The following is a 19,990-nucleotide window of genomic DNA, read 5'->3' as shown; positions in this document are numbered from 1 at the left end:
CCAGGAGCTTCTTCTGCTTGACTGGGGAGAGAATCCAAAGGTCCAGGAGTTTTCCAAGACATCCAGGGTGAGAATCCAAAGGTCCATCAGTTTTCCATGGGGATCCAGCTTGAAAATCCAAAGGTCCAGGAGTTTTCCATGAGACATCCAGGGTGAGAATCCAAAGGTCCAGGAGCTTTCCATGAGACATCCAGTGTGAGAATCCAAAGGTCCAGGAGCTTTCCATGAGACATCCAGGGTGAGAATCCAAAGGTCCAGGAGTTTTCCATGGGGATCCAGGGTGAGAATCCAAAGGTCCAGGAGTTTTCCATGAGACATCCAGGGTGAGAATCCAAAGGTCCAGGAGTTTTCCAAGGGGATCCAGGGTGAGAATCCAAAGGTCCAGGAGTTTTCCATGAGGATCCAGGGTGAGAATCCAAAGGTCCAGGAGTTTTCCATGAGACATCCAGGGTGAGAATCCAAAGGTCCAGGAGCTTTCCAAGACATCCAGGGTGAGAATCCAAAGGTCCAGGAGTTTTCCATGAGACATCCAGGGTGAGAATCCAAAGGTCCAGGAGTTTTCCAAGGGATCCAGGGTGAGAATCCAAAGGTCCAGGAGTTTTCCAAGGGATCCAAGGTGAGAATCCAAAGGTCCAGGAGTTTTCCATGAGGATCCAGGGTGAGAATCCAAAGGTCCAGGAGTTTTCCATGAGACATCCAGGGTGAGAATCCAAAGGTCCAGGAGCTTTCCAAGGAATCCAGGGTGAGAATCCAAAGGTTCAGGAGTTTTCCAAGGGATCCAGGGTGAGAATCCAAAGGTCCAGGAGTTTTCCAAGGGATCCAGCTTGAAAATCCAGAGGTCCAGGAGCTTTCCAAGACATCCAGGGTGAGAATCCAAAGGTCCAGGAGTTTTCCATGAGACATCCAGGGTGAGAATCCAAAGGTCCAGGAGTTTTCCATGAGACATCCAGGGTGAGAATCCAAAGGTCCAGGAGCTTTCCATGAGGCATCCAGGGTGAGAATCCAAAGGTCCAGGAGTTTTCCAAGACATCCAGGGTGAGAATCCAAAGGTCCAGGAGTTTTCCATGAGACATCCAGGGTGGGAATCCAAAGGTCCAGGAGTTTTCCATGAGACATCCAGGGTGAGAATCCAAAGGTCCAGGAGTTTTCCATGAGACATCCAGGGTGAGAATCCAAAGGTCCAGGAGTTTTCCAAGACATCCAGGGTGAGAATCCAAAGGTCCAGGAGTTTTCCAAGACATCCAGGGTGAGAATCCAAAGGTCCAGGAGCTTTCCAAGACATCCAGGGTGAGAATCCAAAGGTCCAGGAGTTTTCCATGAGACATCCAGGGTGGGAATCCAAAGGTCCAGGAGTTTTCCATGAGACATCCAGGGTGAGAATCCAAAGGTCCAGGAGCTTTCCAAGGAATCCAGGGTGAGAATCCAAAGGTTCAGGAGTTTTCCAAGGGATCCAGGGTGAGAATCCAAAGGTCCAGGAGTTTTCCAAGGGATCCAGCTTGAAAATCCAGAGGTCCAGGAGCTTTCCAAGACATCCAGGGTGAGAATCCAAAGGTCCAGGAGTTTTCCATGAGACATCCAGGGTGAGAATCCAAAGGTCCAGGAGTTTTCCATGAGACATCCAGGGTGAGAATCCAAAGGTCCAGGAGCTTTCCATGAGGCATCCAGGGTGAGAATCCAAAGGTCCAGGAGTTTTCCAAGACATCCAGGGTGAGAATCCAAAGGTCCAGGAGTTTTCCATGAGACATCCAGGGTGGGAATCCAAAGGTCCAGGAGTTTTCCATGAGACATCCAGGGTGAGAATCCAAAGGTCCAGGAGTTTTCCATGAGACATCCAGGGTGAGAATCCAAAGGTCCAGGAGTTTTCCAAGACATCCAGGGTGAGAATCCAAAGGTCCAGGAGTTTTCCAAGACATCCAGGGTGAGAATCCAAAGGTCCAGGAGCTTTCCAAGACATCCAGGGTGAGAATCCAAAGGTCCAGGAGTTTTCCATGAGACATCCAGGGTGGGAATCCAAAGGTCCAGGAGTTTTCCATGAGACATCCAGGGTGAGAATCCAAAGGTCCAGGAGTTTTCCAAGGGGATCCAGGGTGAGAATCCAAAGGTCCAGGAGTTTTCCAAGGGATCCAGGGTGAGAATCCAAAGGTCCAGGAGTTTTCCATGAGGATCCAGGGTGAGAATCCAAAGGTCCAGGAGCTTTCCAAGGAATTCAGGGTGAGAATCCAAAGGTCCAGGAGCTTTCCAAGACATCCAGGGTGAGAATCCAAAGGTCCATCAGCTTTCCATGAGACATCCAGTGTGAGAATCCAAAGGTCCAGGAGTTTTCCAAGACATCCAGGGTGAGAATCCAAAGGTCCAGGAGCTTTCCAAGACATCCAGGGTGAGAATCCAAAGGTCCAGGAGTTTTCCATGAGACATCCAGGGTGAGAATCCAAAGGTCCAGGAGTTTTCCAAGGGATCCAATGTGAGAATCCAAAGGTCCAGGAGTTTTCCATGAGACATCCAGGGTGAGAATCCAAAGGTCCAGGAGTTTTCCATGAGACATCCAGGGTGAGAATCCAAAGGTCCAGGAGTTTTCCAAGACATCCAGGGTGAGAATCCAAAGGTCCAGGAGTTTTCCAAGACATCCAGGGTGAGAATCCAAAGGTCCAGGAGCTTTCCATGAGACATCCAGGGTGAGAATCCAAAGGTCCAGGAGCTTTCCAAGGGATGCAGGGTGAGAATCCAAAGGTCCAGGAGTTTTCCATGAGACATCCAGGGTGAGAATCCAAAGGTCCAGGAGTTTTCCAAGGGATCCAGGGTGAGAATCCAAAGGTCCAGGAGTTTTCCATGAGACATCCAGGGTGAGAATCCAAAGGTCCAGGAGCTTTCCATGAGACATCCAGGGTGAGAATCCAAAGGTCCAGGAGTTTTCCAAGACATCCAGGGTGAGAATCCAAAGGTCCAGGAGTTTTCCATGAGACATCCAGGGTGAGAATCCAAAGGTCCAGGAGCTTTCCATGGGGATCCAGGGTGAGAATCCAAAGGTCCAGGAGCTTTCCAAGACATCCAGGGTGAGAATCCAAAGGTCCAGGAGTTTTCCAAGGGATCCAGGGTGAGAATCCAAAGGTCCAGGAGTTTTCCAAGACATCCAGGGTGAGAATCCAAAGGTCCAGGAGTTTTCCATGAGACATCCAGGGTGAGAATCCAAAGGTCCAGGAGCTTTCCATGAGACATCCAGGGTGAGAATCCAAAGGTCCAGGAGTTTTCCAAGACATCCAGGGTGAGAATCCAAAGGTCCAGGAGTTTTCCATGGGGATCCTGGGTGAGAATCCAAAGGTCCAGGAGTTTTCCAAGACATCCAGGGTGAGAATCCAAAGGTCCAGGAGTTTTCCAAGAGACATCCAGGGTGAGAATCCAAAGGTCCAGGAGCTTTCCAAGACATCCAGGGTGAGAATCCAAAGGTCCAGGAGTTTTCCAAGACATCCAGGGTGAGAATCCAAAGGTCCAGGAGCTTTCCAAGGAATCCAGGGTGAGAATCCAAAGGTCCAGGAGCTTTCCAAGGAATCCAGGGTGAGAATCCAAAGGTCCAGGAGTTTTCCATGAGACATCCAGGGTGAGAATCCAAAGGTCCAGGAGCTTTCCAAGGGATCCAGGGTGAGAATCCAAAGGTCCAGGAGTTTTCCAAGACATCCAGGGTGAGAATCCAAAGGTCCAGGAGTTTTCCATGAGACATCCAGGGTGAGAATCCAAAGGTCCAGGAGCTTTCCATGAGACATCCAGGGTGAGAATCCAAAGGTCCAGGAGTTTTCCAAGACATCCAGGGTAGAATCCAAAGGTCCAGGAGTTTTCCAAGACATCCAGGGTGAGAATCCAAAGGTCCAGGAGTTTTCCAAGACATCCAGGGTGAGAATCCAAAGGTCCAGGAGTTTTCCAAGAGACATCCAGGGTGAGAATCCAAAGGTCCAGGAGCTTTCCAAGACATCCAGGGTGAGAATCCAAAGGTCCAGGAGCTTTCCAAGGAATTCAGGGTGAGAATCCAAAGGTCCAGGAGCTTTCCATGAGACATCCAGGGTGAGAATCCAAAGGTCCAGGAGCTTTCCAAGGGATCCAGGGTGAGAATCCAAAGGTCCAGGAGTTTTCCATGAGACATCCAGGGTGAGAATCCAAAGGTCCAGGAGCTTTCCAAGACATCCAGGGTGAGAATCCAAAGGTCCAGGAGTTTTCCAAGACATCCAGGGTGAGAATCCAAAGGTCCAGGAGTTTTCCAAGACATCCAGGGTGAGAATCCAAAGGTCCAGGAGCTTTCCAAGGAATCCAGGGTGAGAATCCAAAGGTCCAGGAGCTTTCCATGAGACATCCAGGGTGAGAATCCAAAGGTCCAGGAGCTTTCCATGAGACATCCAGGGTGAGAATCCAAAGGTCCAGGAGCTTTCCAAGGAATTCAGGGTGAGAATCCAAAGGTCCAGGAGCTTTCCATGAGACATCCAGGGTGAGAATCCAAAGGTCCAGGAGCTTTCCAAGGAATCCAGGGTGAGAATCCAAAGGTCCAGGAGTTTTCCATGAGACATCCAGGGTGAGAATCCAAAGGTCCAGGAGCTTTCCATGAGACATCCAGGGTGAGAATCCAAAGGTCCAGGAGCTTTCCAAGGGATCCAGGGTGAGAATCCAAAGGCCCAGGAGTTTTCCATGGGGATCCAAGGTGAGAATCCAAAGGTCCAGGAGCTTTCTAAGACATTCCTGGTGGGAATCCAAAGGTCCAGCAGCTTTCCCTGGGGCTGTGGGAGTCTGTGGTGCCGGGAGCTGGGTTTTTTTGGGATGCTGGGGTTTTTTTGGGATGCTGAGGGTTTTTTTGGGATGCTGTGGTTTTTTTTGGGATGCTGAGGGTTTTTTTGGGATGCTGGGGTTTTTTTTGGGGATGCTGGGGTTTTTTTTGGGATGCTGAGGGTTTTTTTGGGATGCTGGGGGTTTTTGGGGATGCTGAGGGGTTTTTTGGGATGCAGTTCCTGCAGGACAGCCTGGCGGCCGTGCCGGACAACGCCTGGAGCTGCCCCTTGGTGACCGAGATGTGCCGCCAGCTGAGCTGCTACAACGGCTCCCACCTGGAAAAGGTGAGGCTTGGGAAGGCCCTGGGAGGGGCAAATCCAGCTGGGAATGAAGCTGGGAGGCCAGGAGGACCACCAGGAAGGGAATGCTGGACGTGGAATGTCGCCCTGAGGCTTTTCCTGGTCAGACCCACCTCGTGGCACCTACAGGGGGTCCCAAAGGGTCACATTCCCATTGGTTTTCCAGAATTTCCTGTATAAATGCATTGGGACCACGCTGGGAGCCTGTGCCAGCAAGGAGCTGGTGCAGAAGCAGCTCCAGGAGCTCCTGGAGACGGCCAGGTACCAGGAGGAGGCCGAGAGGGAGGTGAGGAATCGGTGCCAGACGTGCCAGGTGGGACGTGGAGGGTGGTCCTGCCATGCCGGGCTCTCCCTCCAGGGGGAGGTTTATTTGGGATCTTGGGAAAAATCCCTGCTGGGAAGGGCTGCCCAGCCCTGGATCCCCATCCCTGGGGGATGGAGCATCCCTGGGGAGGTGGCACTTGGGGGGACATGGGCAGGGCTGGCCTGGGCAGGGCTGGGTGTCCTGAGGTGACCATCCCGGTGGGATTGGGAAGGAAAGAGGGATCATGGAGGGGCTGGAGCGTGTCCAGGGATGGGAAAGGGGCTGGGAAGGGTCTGGAGAACTCCTGAGGGAGCTGGGGGGGCTCAGCCTGGAGAAAAGGGGGATCAGAGGGAATCCAGGGGGACAGGAGGGTGGATCCAGGTGGGATCGGGCTCTGCTCCCAGGGAACAGGGACAGGACGAGGGGAAACGGCCCCAAGCTGGGCCAGGGGAGGTTTATTTGGGATATTGGGAAAATCCCTGCTGGGAAGGGCTGCCCAGCCCTGGATCCCCATCCCTGGGGGATGGAGCATCCCTGGGGAGGGGGCACTTGGGGACATGGGCAGGGCTGGGTGGGCTCGGGGGGATTTTCCAAGCTGAGCCATTCCCTGTCCCGTGATCCAGTTTGGCACCTCTCTGGGCAGCCTGTTCCGGGTGTCCCACCACCCTCAGCACGAAAAACTCCTTTTCTCTGGCCTGAATCTCCCCTTTTTCCAAGTTTAAACCCGTCATCCCTTTTCCTGTCCCTGCTAAAAGCGTGGAATTCTGGGATGGTTCGGGTGGGAAGGGACTTTAAAAGCCTCATCCCACCCCCTGCCACGGGCAGGGACACCTCCCACCATCCCAGGGGGATCCAACCTGCCCTGGGACACTCCCAGGGATCCAGGGGCAGCCACAGCTCCTCTGGGAATTCCATCCCAGCCCCTCCCCACCCTCCCAGCCAGGAATCCCTTCCCACTCTCCCCCCTAACCCTGGGAAGCCATTCCCTGGGTGCTGTCCCTCCAGCCCTTGTCCCCAGTCCCTCTCCAGCTCTCCTGGAGCCCCTTCAGGCCCTGGAAGGGGCTCCAAGGTCTCCCTGGATCCTTCCCCTTCTCCAGGTGAACATTCCCAGCTCTCCCTTTTGCCCATTCCCAGCTCTCCCCCCTCAGCTGCTCTTCCTGGCTCTGCTCCAGCTCATCCCATTCCATCTGGTGCCTCTCCTGGATAAACTGTTTATGGATTCCCAGCCCAGCAGGACCTGCCCATCCCACCCCATTCCCACCTTCCCACTGGGAGCTGTGCCTGCCTCTCCACATCCCACCCTGTCACGGTGTCCTTGTGCCCGGAATTCCCTCGGGAATTAAAGCCATAAACGGGCTCTGGGAGGGTCAGCTGGGGCTGCCCAATTAATTGGGCTGTTAATGAGGGTTTTTTTCCCCCCTCCTTCCCTCAGGGACTGGCTTCCTGCTTCGGGATCTGTGCCATGAATCACCTGGAGGAGACCTTGGCCAAGCTGGAGGACTTTGTGAGGTCTGACGTGTTCAAGAAATCCGTGGGGCTCTTCAGCATCTTCAAGGTGAGAGCCGAGGGGGATCCTGCTGGGATGGGGACCCTCCGGCCCTGGGAAGGGAGCTGGAGTGGGAAATAAGGGCTGGGATCATGAGGGATGGGATGCTGAGGGATGGATCATGAGGGGAGGGATCATCAGGGATGGGATTATCAGGGATGGGATCATCAGGGATGGATCATGAGGGATGAGATCATCAGAGATGGATACTCAGGGATGGGATCATGAGGGATGGATCATGAGGGAAGGGATCCTGAGGGATGGATCCTGAGGGATGGATCCTCAGGGATGGATCATGAGGGGTGGGATCATGAGGGATGGATCATCAGGGGTGGGATTATCAGGGATGAGATAATCAGGGATGGATCATCAGGGATGGATCATCAGGGGAGCACAGATCTGTGGGAGAGAGGAGAGAGAGCCAGAGGGTCAGGGATGGATCCTCAGGGATGGATCCTTAGGGATGGATCATCAGGGATGGATCATCAGGGATGGATCCTCACGGATGGATCATGAGGGATGGATCATCAGGGATGGATCATGAGGGATGGATCATCAGGGGTGGGATTATCAGGGATGGATCATGAGGGATGGGATTATCATGGATGGATCATCAGGGATGGGATCATGAGGGATGGGATCATGAGGGATGGATCATGAAGGGTGGGATCATGAGGGATGGGATCCTCAGGAGTGGGATCTTCAGGGATGGATCGTCAGGGATGGATCGTCAGGGATGGATCGTCAGGGATGGATCCTCAGGGATGGATCATCAGGGATGGATCATCAGGGATGGGATTATCAAGGATGGATCATGAGGGATGGATCATGAGGGATGGATCATGAGAGATGGATCCTGAGGGATGGGATTATCAGGGATGAGATCATGAGGGATGGATCCTCAGGGATGGATCATCAGGGATGAGATAATCAGAGATGGGATTATCAGGGATGGATTATCAGGGATGGATCATCAGGGATGGATCATGAGGGATGGGATCTTCAGGGGTGGGATCCTCAGGGATGGATCCTCAGGGATGGGAACATGAGGGGATGGATCCTCAGGGATAGGATTATCAGGGCTGGGATCATAAGGGAAGGAATCCTGAGGGATGGATCACCCTCCTATGTCACAGTTCAGTGATGGGTGTGAGCACAGGAACACCCTCCTATCCCACAGTTCCATGATTTTTATATGTATATATATTTATTTGTACATATGATTTTTATATGTATATATTTTTATACATATATATGATTTTTATATGTATATATTTTTACACGTATATACGATTTTTATACGTATATATTTTTACATGTACATATGATTTTTATATGTATATATTTTTATACGTATTTATGATTTTTACATGTATATATGATTTTTATATGTATATTTTTATACGTATGTATGATTTTTATATGTATGTATTTTTACACGTATATGTATATATTTTTATATATATATATATGATTTTTATATGTATATATTTTTACACGTATATATGATTTTTATATGTATATATTTTTACACGTATATATGATTTTTATATGTATATATTTTTATACGTATATATGATTTTTTATACGTAGATATGATTTTTATATGAATATATTTTTATACGTACATATGATTTTTATCTGAAAAATCAGTCTGAGTAACTGCTCAGAGACTTTTTAATCTTTAAGCAGCCAGGTATTTGTTTATTCAATGTTGGGAGCCAGCCAGCTCACGCTGGCCAAACTTGCTCCAAGGCTTCACACAAAATCAGCATTTTTATACAATCTTCAGCTGTGATTAAATGCATATTCAAGTGATTACAACATCTATCTATGCATATTATTAATAGGCAGAGTATAGGTGGAGCTCAGGCGGGGCTTGGGGCGGTGTTTCTCTTGGCCCTCAATCCTGAGGGTACTTCCACTCTTCCTCCGTGGCTCTGGGGGCTTCAACTCATCTTCCTCAGCTTGACCTTCCTTCTCTTCCCTTGTTCTTGACCCACTCACTGAAGCTTGGAGAAAGCCCTGGCTCCCGGCCTATTTCTTCTATTCAAAGGTCTACCTGATCCTACTGCATTTCTAATTTATCACCTCTAGGCCTATTACATGTTCTTGTACTATTCTCTTAAGCTTTGGTCCAGTAAAGTAGAACAGAACGAGCACAGCTCGTTTAGGATGTTGGTAACTCGTTAGCAGGCCCAAATTTCTTAGTTAACTCTTTTGGGCTTGGCCTCCTGTTTCACCCCCCCCCTCCAAAACCTCAGGGAGAAGAGGGAAAAAACAACCAATAAAACCGAAACGAGAGAGAGACAGCTAAAGCGATATATATAAATATATTTACACTTATATTACAGTTATATACAACTGAAATATATATACAGTTTCACAAGGGAAGAGGAAGGGGGAAGGGAAAAGGAACAAAACCAAAATAAAATATATATATATATATATATATATATATATATATATATATATCCCGATCAGTAGCCCAATATCTAGCAACTAAAAGAAATTAGCAAAAAACTATCTTACTACTCTCCTTTGGACAACGGAGAGTCGCGCTGGAATGACCGCCGGCAACCTCTGTCTTCCAAGGTCAACAAGGCTTTACCAGGCCTCACTAGGCCTCACTACACCTCACTAGGCCTTACCAGGCCTCACTAGGCCTCACCAGGCCTCACTAGGCCTTACCAGGCCTCATTAGGCCTCACTACACCTCACTAGGCCTTACCAGGCCTCACTAGGCCTCACCAGGCCTCACCAGGCCTCACCAGGCCTCACTAGGCCTCACTAGGCCTTACCAGGCCTCACTAGGCCTTACCAGGCCTCATTAGGCCTCACTACACCTCACTAGGCCTTACCAGGCCTCACTAGGCCTCACCAGGCCTTACCAGGCCTCACTCCCCAACCCGACAGACTCAACAGCAGGAAAACCTGCACCTCCAAAGCTGCCAGAAGGAAAGAGGGGCAAAAACCTCTCCTCTTTTCTTCTTATACCCTGGCTTATGTAAAAATCGTAGGGAACACCGGGTAAATCTGGGCCCTTCCTTGGTTACAAACCGGTCACCAAGGAAGGCCCAGACCAAACTACCACAATGTATATGTGATTTCGAGCAGAAGCGAACAAGACGAGGGGTGGTTGGCCCTCCAGGGAACGCTGCCCTGGCACCCATCACCTCTGACTCTCGGGGGGGGCCAATTTCAACCCATGACACCACGTTTCCTCCGGGTGCCGACATCTCCAACCTGCTTCCCTCTTTCCCATCCCCTCAGGACCGGAGTGACACGGAGGTGGAGAAGATCAAGAGCACCCTCATCCTGTGCTACGGGCACGTGGCCGCGGCCGCGCCCCGCGAGCTCATCCTGCCCCGCGTCGAGGCCGACATCCTGAGGAACATCTTCCAGTACTTCCACACCAAGGTGAGCTCCCCCCTTTTCTGGGAGCAGCCAGGAGCGGATCCCTGGATGGATCCTGTGTGTTCCTGTGTCCCTAACAGTGTTTTTTCCCCCACTTGTTCAGGTTCTGGGGATAAAAGTAGAGACCAAGGTACAGCGTGAGTGAGTGAGAGGCGCTTGCTCTGCTCTGCTCTTCCCTGGCTCCTCTCTCTCTCTCTCTCTCTGCCTCTTCCTGGTGGGATTGGGAAAGACCTTCCTGGTGGGAGTGGGAAAGAACTTCCTGGTGGGATTGGGAAAGAACTTCCTGGTGGGATTGGGAAAGAATTTCTTGGTGGGATTGGGAAAGAACTTCCTGGTGGGATTGGGAAAGACTTGGTTTTTACACACTGGGATCGTTGCTTAAGTGATCCCAAAAACTCCCAGCAGAGAAGGATTGGGAAAGAACTTCCTGGAGGGATTGGAAAGACCTTCCTGGTGGGATTGGGAAAGAACTTCCTGGTGGGATTGGAAAGACCTTCCTGGTGGGATTGGGAAAGAACTTCCTGGTGGGATTGGGAAAGAACTTCCTGGTGGGATTGGGAAAGAACTTCATGGTGGTCCCATAACCCCCAGCAGAGAGGGATTGGGAAGGAACTTCCTGGTGGGATTGGGAAAGAACTTCCTGGTGGGATTGGGAAAGAACTTCCTGGTGGGATTGGGAAAGAATTTCCTGGTGGGATTGGGAAAGAACTTCCTGGTGGGAGTGGGAAAGAACTTCCTGGTGGGATTGGGAAAGAACTTCCTGGTGGTCCCAAAACTCCCAGCAGAGAGGGATTGGGAAGGAACTTCCTGGTGGGATTGGGAGGAGCTGCTCCTCACCCTGGGGCTTCCCAGGTTTTTTCCCTGCTGGGATTGTTCCCTAAGTGATCCCAAAAACTCCCAGCAGAGAAGGGATTGGGAAAGAACTTCCTGATGGGATTGGGAAAGAACTTCCTGGTGGGATTGGGAAAAACCTTCCTGGTGGGATTGGGAAAGAACTTCCTGGTGGGATTGGGAAAGAACTTCCTGGTGGGATCTGGGGGAAGCTACTGCTCCTCACCCTGGGATTCTCAGGTTTTTTCCCTGCTGGGTTCGTTCCCTAAGTGGTCCCAAAACTCCCAGCAGGGAAGGGATTGGGAAAGAACTTCCTGGTGGGATTGGGAAAGAACTTCCTGGTGGGATTGGGAAAGAATTTCTTGGTGGGATTGGGAAAGACCTTCCTGGTGGGAGTGGGAAAGAAGTTCCTGGTGGGATTGGGAAAGAAGTTCCTGGTGGGATTGGGAAAGACCTTCCTGGTGGGATTGGGAAAGAACTTCATGGTGGGATTGGGAAAGAATTTCCTGGTGGGATTGGGAAAGAACTTCCTGGTGGGATTGGGAAAGAACTTCCTGGTGGGATTGGGAAAGACTTGGTTTTTCCACACTGGGATCATTCCCTAAGTGACCCCAAAACTCCCAGGAGAGAAGGATTGGGAAAGAATTTCCTGGTGGGATTGGGAAAGAACTTCCTGGTGGGATTGGGAAAGAACTTCCTGGTGGGATTGGGAAAGAACTTGCTGGAGGGATTGGGGGGAGCTGGAGGAGGGGGACCTGCTCCTCACCCCAGGCTTGGTTTTTCCATGCTGGGATCGTTCCCTAAGTGATCCCAAAAACTCCCAGGAGAGAAGGATTGGGAAAGACCTTCCTGGTGGGATTGGGAAAGAATTTCTTGGTGGGATTGTGAAAGACTTTCCTGGTGGGATTGGGAAAGACCTTCCTGGTGGGATTGGGAAAGAACTTCCTGGTGGGATTGGGAAAGAACTTCCTGGTGGGATTGGGAAAGAACTTCCTGGTGGGATAGGGAAAGACTTGGTTTTTCCACACTGGGATCGTTCCCTAAGCGGTACCAAAACTCCCAGGAGAGAGGGATTGGGAAAGAACTTCCTGGTGGGATTGGGAAAGAACTTCCTGGTGGGATTGGGGGGAGCTGGAGGATCATATTATATTTTTTTTTTTATTTTTTAATTTTACTTTTCGTTTGACTTTCAGTCTTTATTTATCTCCATAGCCCTGTTTGTATTTTATTTGTATTTCTTTTTTATTTTTCTTCCCTTTTTTTTTAATTTTTCTTCTGGTTTTTGTTTTTCTTCTGGGTTTTGTTTTTTATTTTTCTTCTGGTTTTAATTTTATTCTGGTTTTTCTTTTTATTTTCTTCTGGTTTTTGTTTTTCTTCTGGTTTTTGTTATTCTTCTTTTCGTTTTTGTTTTTCTTCATTTTGTTTTTAATTTTCTTGTTTTTGTTTTTTTTCTTTTTTTTATTTTCCTTCTTGTTTTTATTTTTCTTCTTCTTTTTATTTTTCTTCTTTTTATTTCTCTTCTTCTTTTTATTTTCCTTCTTCTTTTTATTTTTCTTCTTCCTTTTATTTTTCTTCTTCCTTTTATTTTTCTTCTTTTTATTTTTCTTCTTCTTTTTATTTTTCTTCTTCTTTTTATTTTTCTTCTTCTTTTTATTTTATTTTCCTTCTTGTTTTTATTTTTCTTCTTCTTTTTATTTTTCTTCTTCTTTTTATTTTTCTTCTTCTTTTTATTTTATTTTCCTTCTTGTTTTTATTTTTCTTCTTCTTTTTAGTTTTCTTCTTTTTATTTTTCTTCTCCTTTTTATTTTTCATTCCTTACTCCAATCTTTATTTTTCATTTATTCTTTATTCCTTATTTTTCCATTTTTTATTCCTTTTCAATCCTTTTTTCCCCCATACATTATATTTAATTTCCAACCCCATTTCCATTTCCATTTAAGTCCCTTCCTGTTCATATTCCCACTTTAATTAATCTACTTTTTGGGCTTTTTTGGGGCTCCACCAACGCTCCCCTGCACTAACAATTCCCAGAGCTGGGATCTAACCCCTGGAATTATTATTATTATTATTATTATTATTATTATTATTATTATTGTTATTATTGTTATTGTTATTGTTATTGTTATTGTTATTATTATTACTTTTTTGTTGATACGATTAATTATTCATTATTATTCTTTATTATTATTTATTATTATTTATTACTATTATACATTACATTATTTATTTTAATTAATTAAACTAAATATTCAATTATATATTTATAATTATATAATTAAATATATAATAAATATTATAAATTATGGTATTATAAAACAAATATTATTATTATTATAACATATAACTATTATAATGCAATATTATGACAATATATTTTTATATATTGTTATAATATAATAATAATAGTGATAGTAACAGTAAAAGTAATAATAATATAATAGCAGCAATAACAATAATAACAACCATTATTTTAATTTCGATAATTTACACTTCATTTCCATAATTTTATAATATTTACTCAATATAATATAATATAATGTAATATAATATAATATAATTATTATTAAATAATAAAATTACTAATTCTAATTCTTATTAAACTATAAATTAATACTTTAATAATTCTTAATAAATTATTAAGAAATAATTATTAGCCTATTTATAATAATCATTAAATAATAAAATTGCTATTCTGATTCTTATTACACTATAAATATAAATATATGCTTTGATAAGTATTAATAAATTATTAATAAATAACTCACAGTATATTTATAAGAATTATTAAATAAAATTATTAATTATAATTATTATCAAACTGTAAATACTTTGATAAGTATTATTCATAAATAATAATCTATTTATAATAACTCTTAAATAATAAAATTACTAATTCTAATTCTTGTTAAATTAATAAATATTAAATTAATAAATTAATTAATACTTTTATAATTCCGAATAAATGACGAATAAATAATTAATGGCCAATTAATAATAATAATGAATAATTAAATGCCAAAAAAAATTATCCCCACACCTCCTGGAAAGTTGGGATGGGTCCGGGAAGGGGGTGTCCCCGTTGCCATGGCAACCATGGGGATGGATCCGGGGGTGTCCCCGTTGCCATGGCGACCGTGGGGCTGGATCCAGGGAATCCCTGTTGCCATGGCAACCGTGGGGATGGTTCCGGGTGTCCCCGTTGCCATGGCGGCCATGGGGATGGATCCAGGGAATTCCCATTGCCATGTGGATGGGTCCAGGGGGTCCCCGTTGCCATGGCGACCGCAGGCCCGGTTCTGGGGTGTCCCCGTTGCCATGGCGACCGCGGACCGTTTCCGGTTCTTGGTGTCCCCGTTGCCATGGCGACGGTTCCGGTTCCGGTTGTCCCCGTTGCCATGGCGACCGCGAGGCCGGGTCCGGTTCCGGGTGCCCCCGGTGCCATGGCGACCGCGGGCCTTTTCCGGTTCCGGGTGTCCCGGTTGCCATGGTGGGGCCGGTTCCGGTTGGGTGTCCCCGGTGCCATGGCGACGGTTCCGGTTGTCCCCGTTGCCATGGCGACCGCGGGGCCGGTTCCGGTTGGGTGTCCCCGTTGCCATGGTGGGGCCGGTTCCGGTTGGGTGTCCCCGTTGCCATGGCGACCGCTGGCCGGTTCCGGTTCCGGGTGTCCCCGTTGCCATGGTTCCGGTTCCGGTTGGGTGTCCCCGTTGCCATGGCGCCGGTTCCGGTTGTCCCCGTTGCCATGGTGGCCGTCCCCGCAGGACCTGACGCTGAAGCTGTGCCTGATCCGCAGCCTGGCCATGCTGTGCCAGGCCGTGGCCCGCGGGAAGGGCCCGCCCGGCTTCGTCCTCGCCCGCAAGGCCGAGCTCGTCGCCCACATGGTGGTGAGGGAGGCCCGGGGGGCGCTGGGGGGGAGCACTGGGGGGCACTGGGGGGCACTGGGAGGGTCCTGGAGGGCACTGGGGGGCACTGGGGGGGTCCTGGGGGGCACTGGAGGGCACTGGGAGTGTCCTGGGGGACACTGGGGGGGTCCTGAGAGGCACTGGGAGGGTCCTGGAGAGCTTTGAGGAGTCCTGGAGGACACTGGGAGGGCTCTGAGGGGTCCTCGGGGGCACTGGGAGGGGTCCTGGGGGGCACTGGAAGGCACTGGGAGGGTCCTGGAGGGCACTGGGAGGGTCCTGGAGTGCACTGGGGGGCATTGGGAGGGCACTGGGGGGCATTGGGAGGGTCCTGGGGGGCACTGGAGGGGTCCTGGGGGCGCTGGAGGGCACTGGGAGGGTCCTGGAGGGCACTGGGAGGGTCCTGGAGTGCACTGGGGGGCATTGGGAGGGTCCTGGAGGGCATTGGGAGGGTTCTGGGGGCACTGGGGGACACTGGGAGGGTCCTGGGGGGCAGTGGAGGGCACTGGGGGGTCCTGGAGGGCACTGGGGGGCATTGGGGGGGTCCTGGGGGGCACTGGGAGGGTCCTTGGGGACACTGGGGGACACCAGGAGAGCTCTGAGGGGCACTGGGAGGATCCTGGAGGGCACTGGGAGGGTCCTGGGGGGCTCTGGGGGGCACTGGGAGGGTCCTGGAGGGCACTGGAGGGCACTGGGAGGGTCTTGGGGGGCACTAGGAGGGTCCTGGAGGGCACTGGAGGGCACTAGGAGAGTCCTGGGGGGCAGTGGAGGGCACTGGGAGGGTCCTGGGGGGCACTGGGGGACACCAGGAGGGCTCTGAGGGGTCCTGGGGGGCCCTGAGAGAGTCCTGGAGGGCACTGGGAGGGTCCTGAGGGATACTGGGAGGGTCCTGTAGGGCTTTGAGGAGTTCTGGGGGGCACTGGGAGGGTCCTGGAGGGCACTGAGAGGGTCCTGGAGGGCATTGGGAGGGTCCTGGAGGACACTGGGAGGGTCCTGGAGGGCACTGGGAGGGTCCTGGGGGGACACTGGGAGGGTCCTGGGGGGCACTGAGAGAGTCCTGGGGGGCACTGAGAGAGTCCTGGGGGGCACTGGGGGGGCCCTTGGGGGCACTGGGAGGGTTTTGGAGAGCTTTGAGGAGTCCGGGAGGGCACTGGGAGGGTCCTGGAGGGCACTGGGAGGGTCCTGAGGGTGCACTGGAGGGTCCTGGGGGGCACTGAGAGGGTCCTGGAGGGCTCTGAGGGGTGCTGGGGGGCACTGGGAGGGTCCTGGGGGGCACTGGGAGGGTCTGGGGGACACTAAGAAAGTCCTGGGGGGCACTGGAGGGGTCCTGGGGGGCACTGGAGGACACCAGGAGAGCTCTGAGGGGCACTGGGGGACATTAAGAGGGTCCTGGAGGGCACTGGGAGGGTCCTGGGGGGCACTGGGAGGGTCCTGGGGGGCACTGAGAGGGTCCTGAGGGATACTGGGAGGGTCCTGGAGGGCACTGGGAGGGTCCCGGGGGGCACTGGGAGGGTCCTGGGGGGCACTGGGAGGGTCCTGGGGGGCACTGAGAGGGTCCTGAGGGATACTGGGAGGGTCCTGGAGGGCACTGGGAGGGTCCCGGGGGGCACTGGGAGGGTCCCGGGGGGCACTGGGAGGGTCCTGGGGGACACTGGGAGGGTCCTGGAGAGCTTTGAGGAGTTCTGGGGGGCACTGGGATGGTCCTGGAGGGCACTGGGGGACACCAGGAGGGCTCTGAAAGGGTCCTGAGGGACACTGGAAGGGTCCTGAGTGGCGCTAGGGGGGTCCTGGAGGGCACTGGGAGGGTCCTGGGGGGCACTGGGGGGGCCCTTGGGGGCACTGGGAGGGTTTTGGAGAGCTTTGAGGAGTCCGGGGGGGCACTGGGAGGGTCCTGGAGGGCACTGGGAGGGTCCTGTGGGACACTGGGAGGGCTCTGAGGGGTCCTGGGGGGCACTGGGAGGGTCCTGGGGGGCACTGGGGGACACCAGGAGGGCTCTGAGGGGCCCTGGGGGGCACTGGGAGGGTCCTGGAGGGCACTGGGGGGCCCTGAGAGAGTCCTGGGTGGTACCAGGAGAGCTTTGAGGGGCACTGGGGGACACTAAGAGGGTCCTGGAGGGCACTGGGAGGGTCCCGGGGGGCACTGGGAGGGTCCTGAGGGGCACTGGGAGGGTCCTGGGGGGCAATGGCAGGGTCCTGGGTGGTACCTGGAGGGCTTTGAGGAGTCCTGGGGGACACTGGGAGGGTCCTGGGGGGCTCTGAGGGGCACTGGGGGGCACTGGGAGGGTCCTGGAGGGCACTGGGGGACACCAAGAGGGTCCTGGAGGGCACTGAGAGGGTCCTGAAGGGCACTGGGAGGGGCCTGGGGGACACTGGGGGACACCAGGAGAGCTCTGAGGGGCACTGGGGGACACTAAGAGGGTCCTGGAGGGCACTGGGAGGGTCCTGGAGGGCACTGGGAGGGTCCCGGGGGGCACTGGGAGGGTCCTCGGGGACACTGGGAGGGTCCTGGAGAGCTTTGAGGAGTTCTGGGGGGCACTGGGATGGTCCTGGAGGGCACTGGGGGACACCAGGAGGGCTCTGAAAGGGTCCTGAGGGACACTGGAAGGGTCCTGGGGGGCACTGGGGGGCCCTGGGGGGCACTGGGAGGGTCCTGGGGGGCCCTGAGAGAGTCCTGGGTGGTACCAGGAGAGCTTTGAGGGGCCCTGGGGGGCACTGGAAGTGTCCTGGGGGGCACTGGGAAGGTCCTGGGGGGCACTGGGAGGGTCCTGGGGGGCACTGGGAAGGTCCTGGGGGGCACTGGGAGGGTCCTGGGGGGCACTGGGAAGGTCCTGGGGGGCACTGGGAGGGTCCTGGGGACACCTGGGGACACAGGTGGCTGTGCCGGGGCGGGACAGGCCCGGCCATCCCTGGCCATCCCTGGAATTGCCCCTGGAAGTGCCCCCCGGTGGTTCCCCGCAGGAATTCATCCGGGCGGAGCCCCCGGGCAGGCTGCGGACGCCGCTGCGCCAGCGCGCCCTGATCACCTGCACCCACCTCGTGTATCCTTGGCCCTCTGTCCCCCCCCAATTCCCGGCGGGAATCCCGGGGCTGCCGCGCCCACCGAGCACGGCCCCGATCCCCACCTGGCCCCAAATGGCCCCAGATGGCCCCAGATGGCCCCAAATGGTCCCCAAATGACCCCAAAGGTCCCCAGATGGCCCCAAATGTCCCCAAATGTCCCCAAATGGCCCCAGATGGCCCCAGATGTCCCCAGCTGGCCCCAAATGACTCCAGATGTCCCCAAATGTCCCCAGATGTCCTCAGATGACCCCAGCTGTCCCCAGATGTCCCCAGATGTCCCCAAATGTCCCCAAATGTCCCCAGCTGGCCCCAAATGTCCCCAGATGACCCCAGATGGCCCCAGATGTCCCCAGATGGCCCCAGATGTCCTCAGATGGCCCCAAAGGTCCCCAGCTGGCCCCAGATGGCCCCAAATGTCCCCAGATGTCCCCAAATGTCCCCAGATGTCCCCAGCTGTCCCCAGATGACCCCAGATGTCCCCAAATGTCCCCAGATCACCCCAAATGTCCCCAGATGACCCCAGATGACCCCAAATGTCCCCAGATGTCCCCAGCTGGCCCCAGATGACCCCAGATGGCCCCAAATGTCCCCAGATGACCCCAGATGTCCCCAAATGTCTCCAAATGTCCCCAGATGTCCCCAGATGACCCCAATTGTCCCCAGCTGGCCCCAGATGTTCCCAGATGACCCTAAATGACCCCAGATGTTCCCAGATGTCCCCAAATGTCTCCAAATGTCCCCAGATGACCCCAGATGACCCCAGATGACCCCAGCTGTCCCCTGATGTCCCCAGATGACCCCAACTGTCCCCAGATGTCCCCAAATGTCCCCAGATGTCCCCAGATGTCCCCAGATGAACCCAAAAGTCCCCAGATGTCCCCAACTGTCCCCAGATGTCCCCAGATGTCCCCAAATGTCCCCAGATGTCCCCAGCTGTCCCCAGCTGGCCCCAGATGTCCCCAAATGTCCCCAGCTGGCCCCAGATGTCCCCAGATGACCCCAAATGACCCCAGATGTCCCCAACTGTCCCTGGATGTCCCCAGATGACCCCAAATGACCCCAGATGTCCCCAAATGTCCCTGGATGTCCCCAAATGCCCCCAGCTGTCCCCAGATGACCCCAAATGTCCCCAAATGTCCCCAAATGTCCCCAAATGTCTCCAGCTGTCCCCAGCTGTCCCCAGATGTCCCCAGATGGCCCTAAATGACCCCAGATGTCCCCAGATGTCCCCAAATGTCTCCAGCTGGCCCCAGATGTTCCCAGATGTTCCCAGATGTCCCCAAATGTCTCCAAATGTCCCCAGATGTCCCCAGATGTCCCCAGATGGCCCCAGATGACCCCAACTGTCCCCAGATGTCCCCAGATGTCCCCAGATGTCCCCAGATGTCTCCAGCTGTCCCCAACTGTCCCCAGATATCCCCAGATGTCCCCAGATGTCCCCAGATGGCCCCAGATGGCCCCAGATGGCCCCAGCTGTCCTCAGATGTCCCCAGCTGTCCCCAGATGACCCCAGATGTCCCCAGATGACCCCAGATGGCCCCAAATGTCCCCAGATGGCCCCAGCTGGCCCCAAATGTCCCCAAATGTCCCCAGATGACCCCAGATGTCCCCAAATGTCCCCAAATGTCCCCAGATGACCCCAAATGTCCCCAGATGTCCCCAAATGTCCCCAGATGGCCCCAGATGGCCCCAGATGGCCCCAGATGGCCCCAGCTGTCCTCAGATGTCCCCAGCTGTCCCCAGAAGTCCCCAGATGTCCCCAACTGTCCCCAGATGTCCCCAGATGTCCCCAGATGACCCCAAATGTCCCCAGATGACCCCAACTGTCCCCAGA

At 52.3% G+C, this 19,990-nt stretch overlaps 1 protein-coding gene and 1 long non-coding RNA gene across 2 annotated transcripts in view; both read left to right on the top strand.

Moving 5' to 3' along the window:
• The window catches only part of LOC127464462 (maestro heat-like repeat-containing protein family member 1), a 136,512-nt gene that overhangs the window by 50,957 nt on the left and 65,565 nt on the right, over positions 1–19,990 (top strand). The window contains exons 20-26 of the mRNA XM_051774800.1: positions 4,980–5,087; positions 5,269–5,388; positions 6,839–6,961; positions 10,226–10,372; positions 10,473–10,499; positions 14,959–15,081; positions 18,055–18,134. Of these exons, the coding sequence (XP_051630760.1) occupies positions 4,980–5,087; positions 5,269–5,388; positions 6,839–6,961; positions 10,226–10,372; positions 10,473–10,499; positions 14,959–15,081; positions 18,055–18,134 (728 nt within the window). The remainder of the gene's footprint in view (positions 1–4,979; positions 5,088–5,268; positions 5,389–6,838; positions 6,962–10,225; positions 10,373–10,472; positions 10,500–14,958; positions 15,082–18,054; positions 18,135–19,990) is intronic.
• Positions 432–4,387, top strand: LOC127464468 (uncharacterized). The gene is made up of 5 exons (XR_007901401.1): positions 432–505; positions 2,644–2,686; positions 3,607–3,731; positions 4,106–4,189; positions 4,313–4,387. It is a non-coding gene; the product is annotated as an uncharacterized LOC127464468 (long non-coding RNA).

The sequence above is a fragment of the Manacus candei genome, unplaced genomic scaffold (genome assembly GCF_025592945.1).
Source record: "Manacus candei isolate 608988 ecotype Guabito, Panama unplaced genomic scaffold, ASM2559294v1 h1tg000227l, whole genome shotgun sequence".
In the NCBI taxonomy this organism is placed as follows: Eukaryota; Metazoa; Chordata; class Aves; order Passeriformes; family Pipridae; genus Manacus; species Manacus candei.
This window is presented reverse-complemented; position numbering and strand designations above follow the sequence as displayed.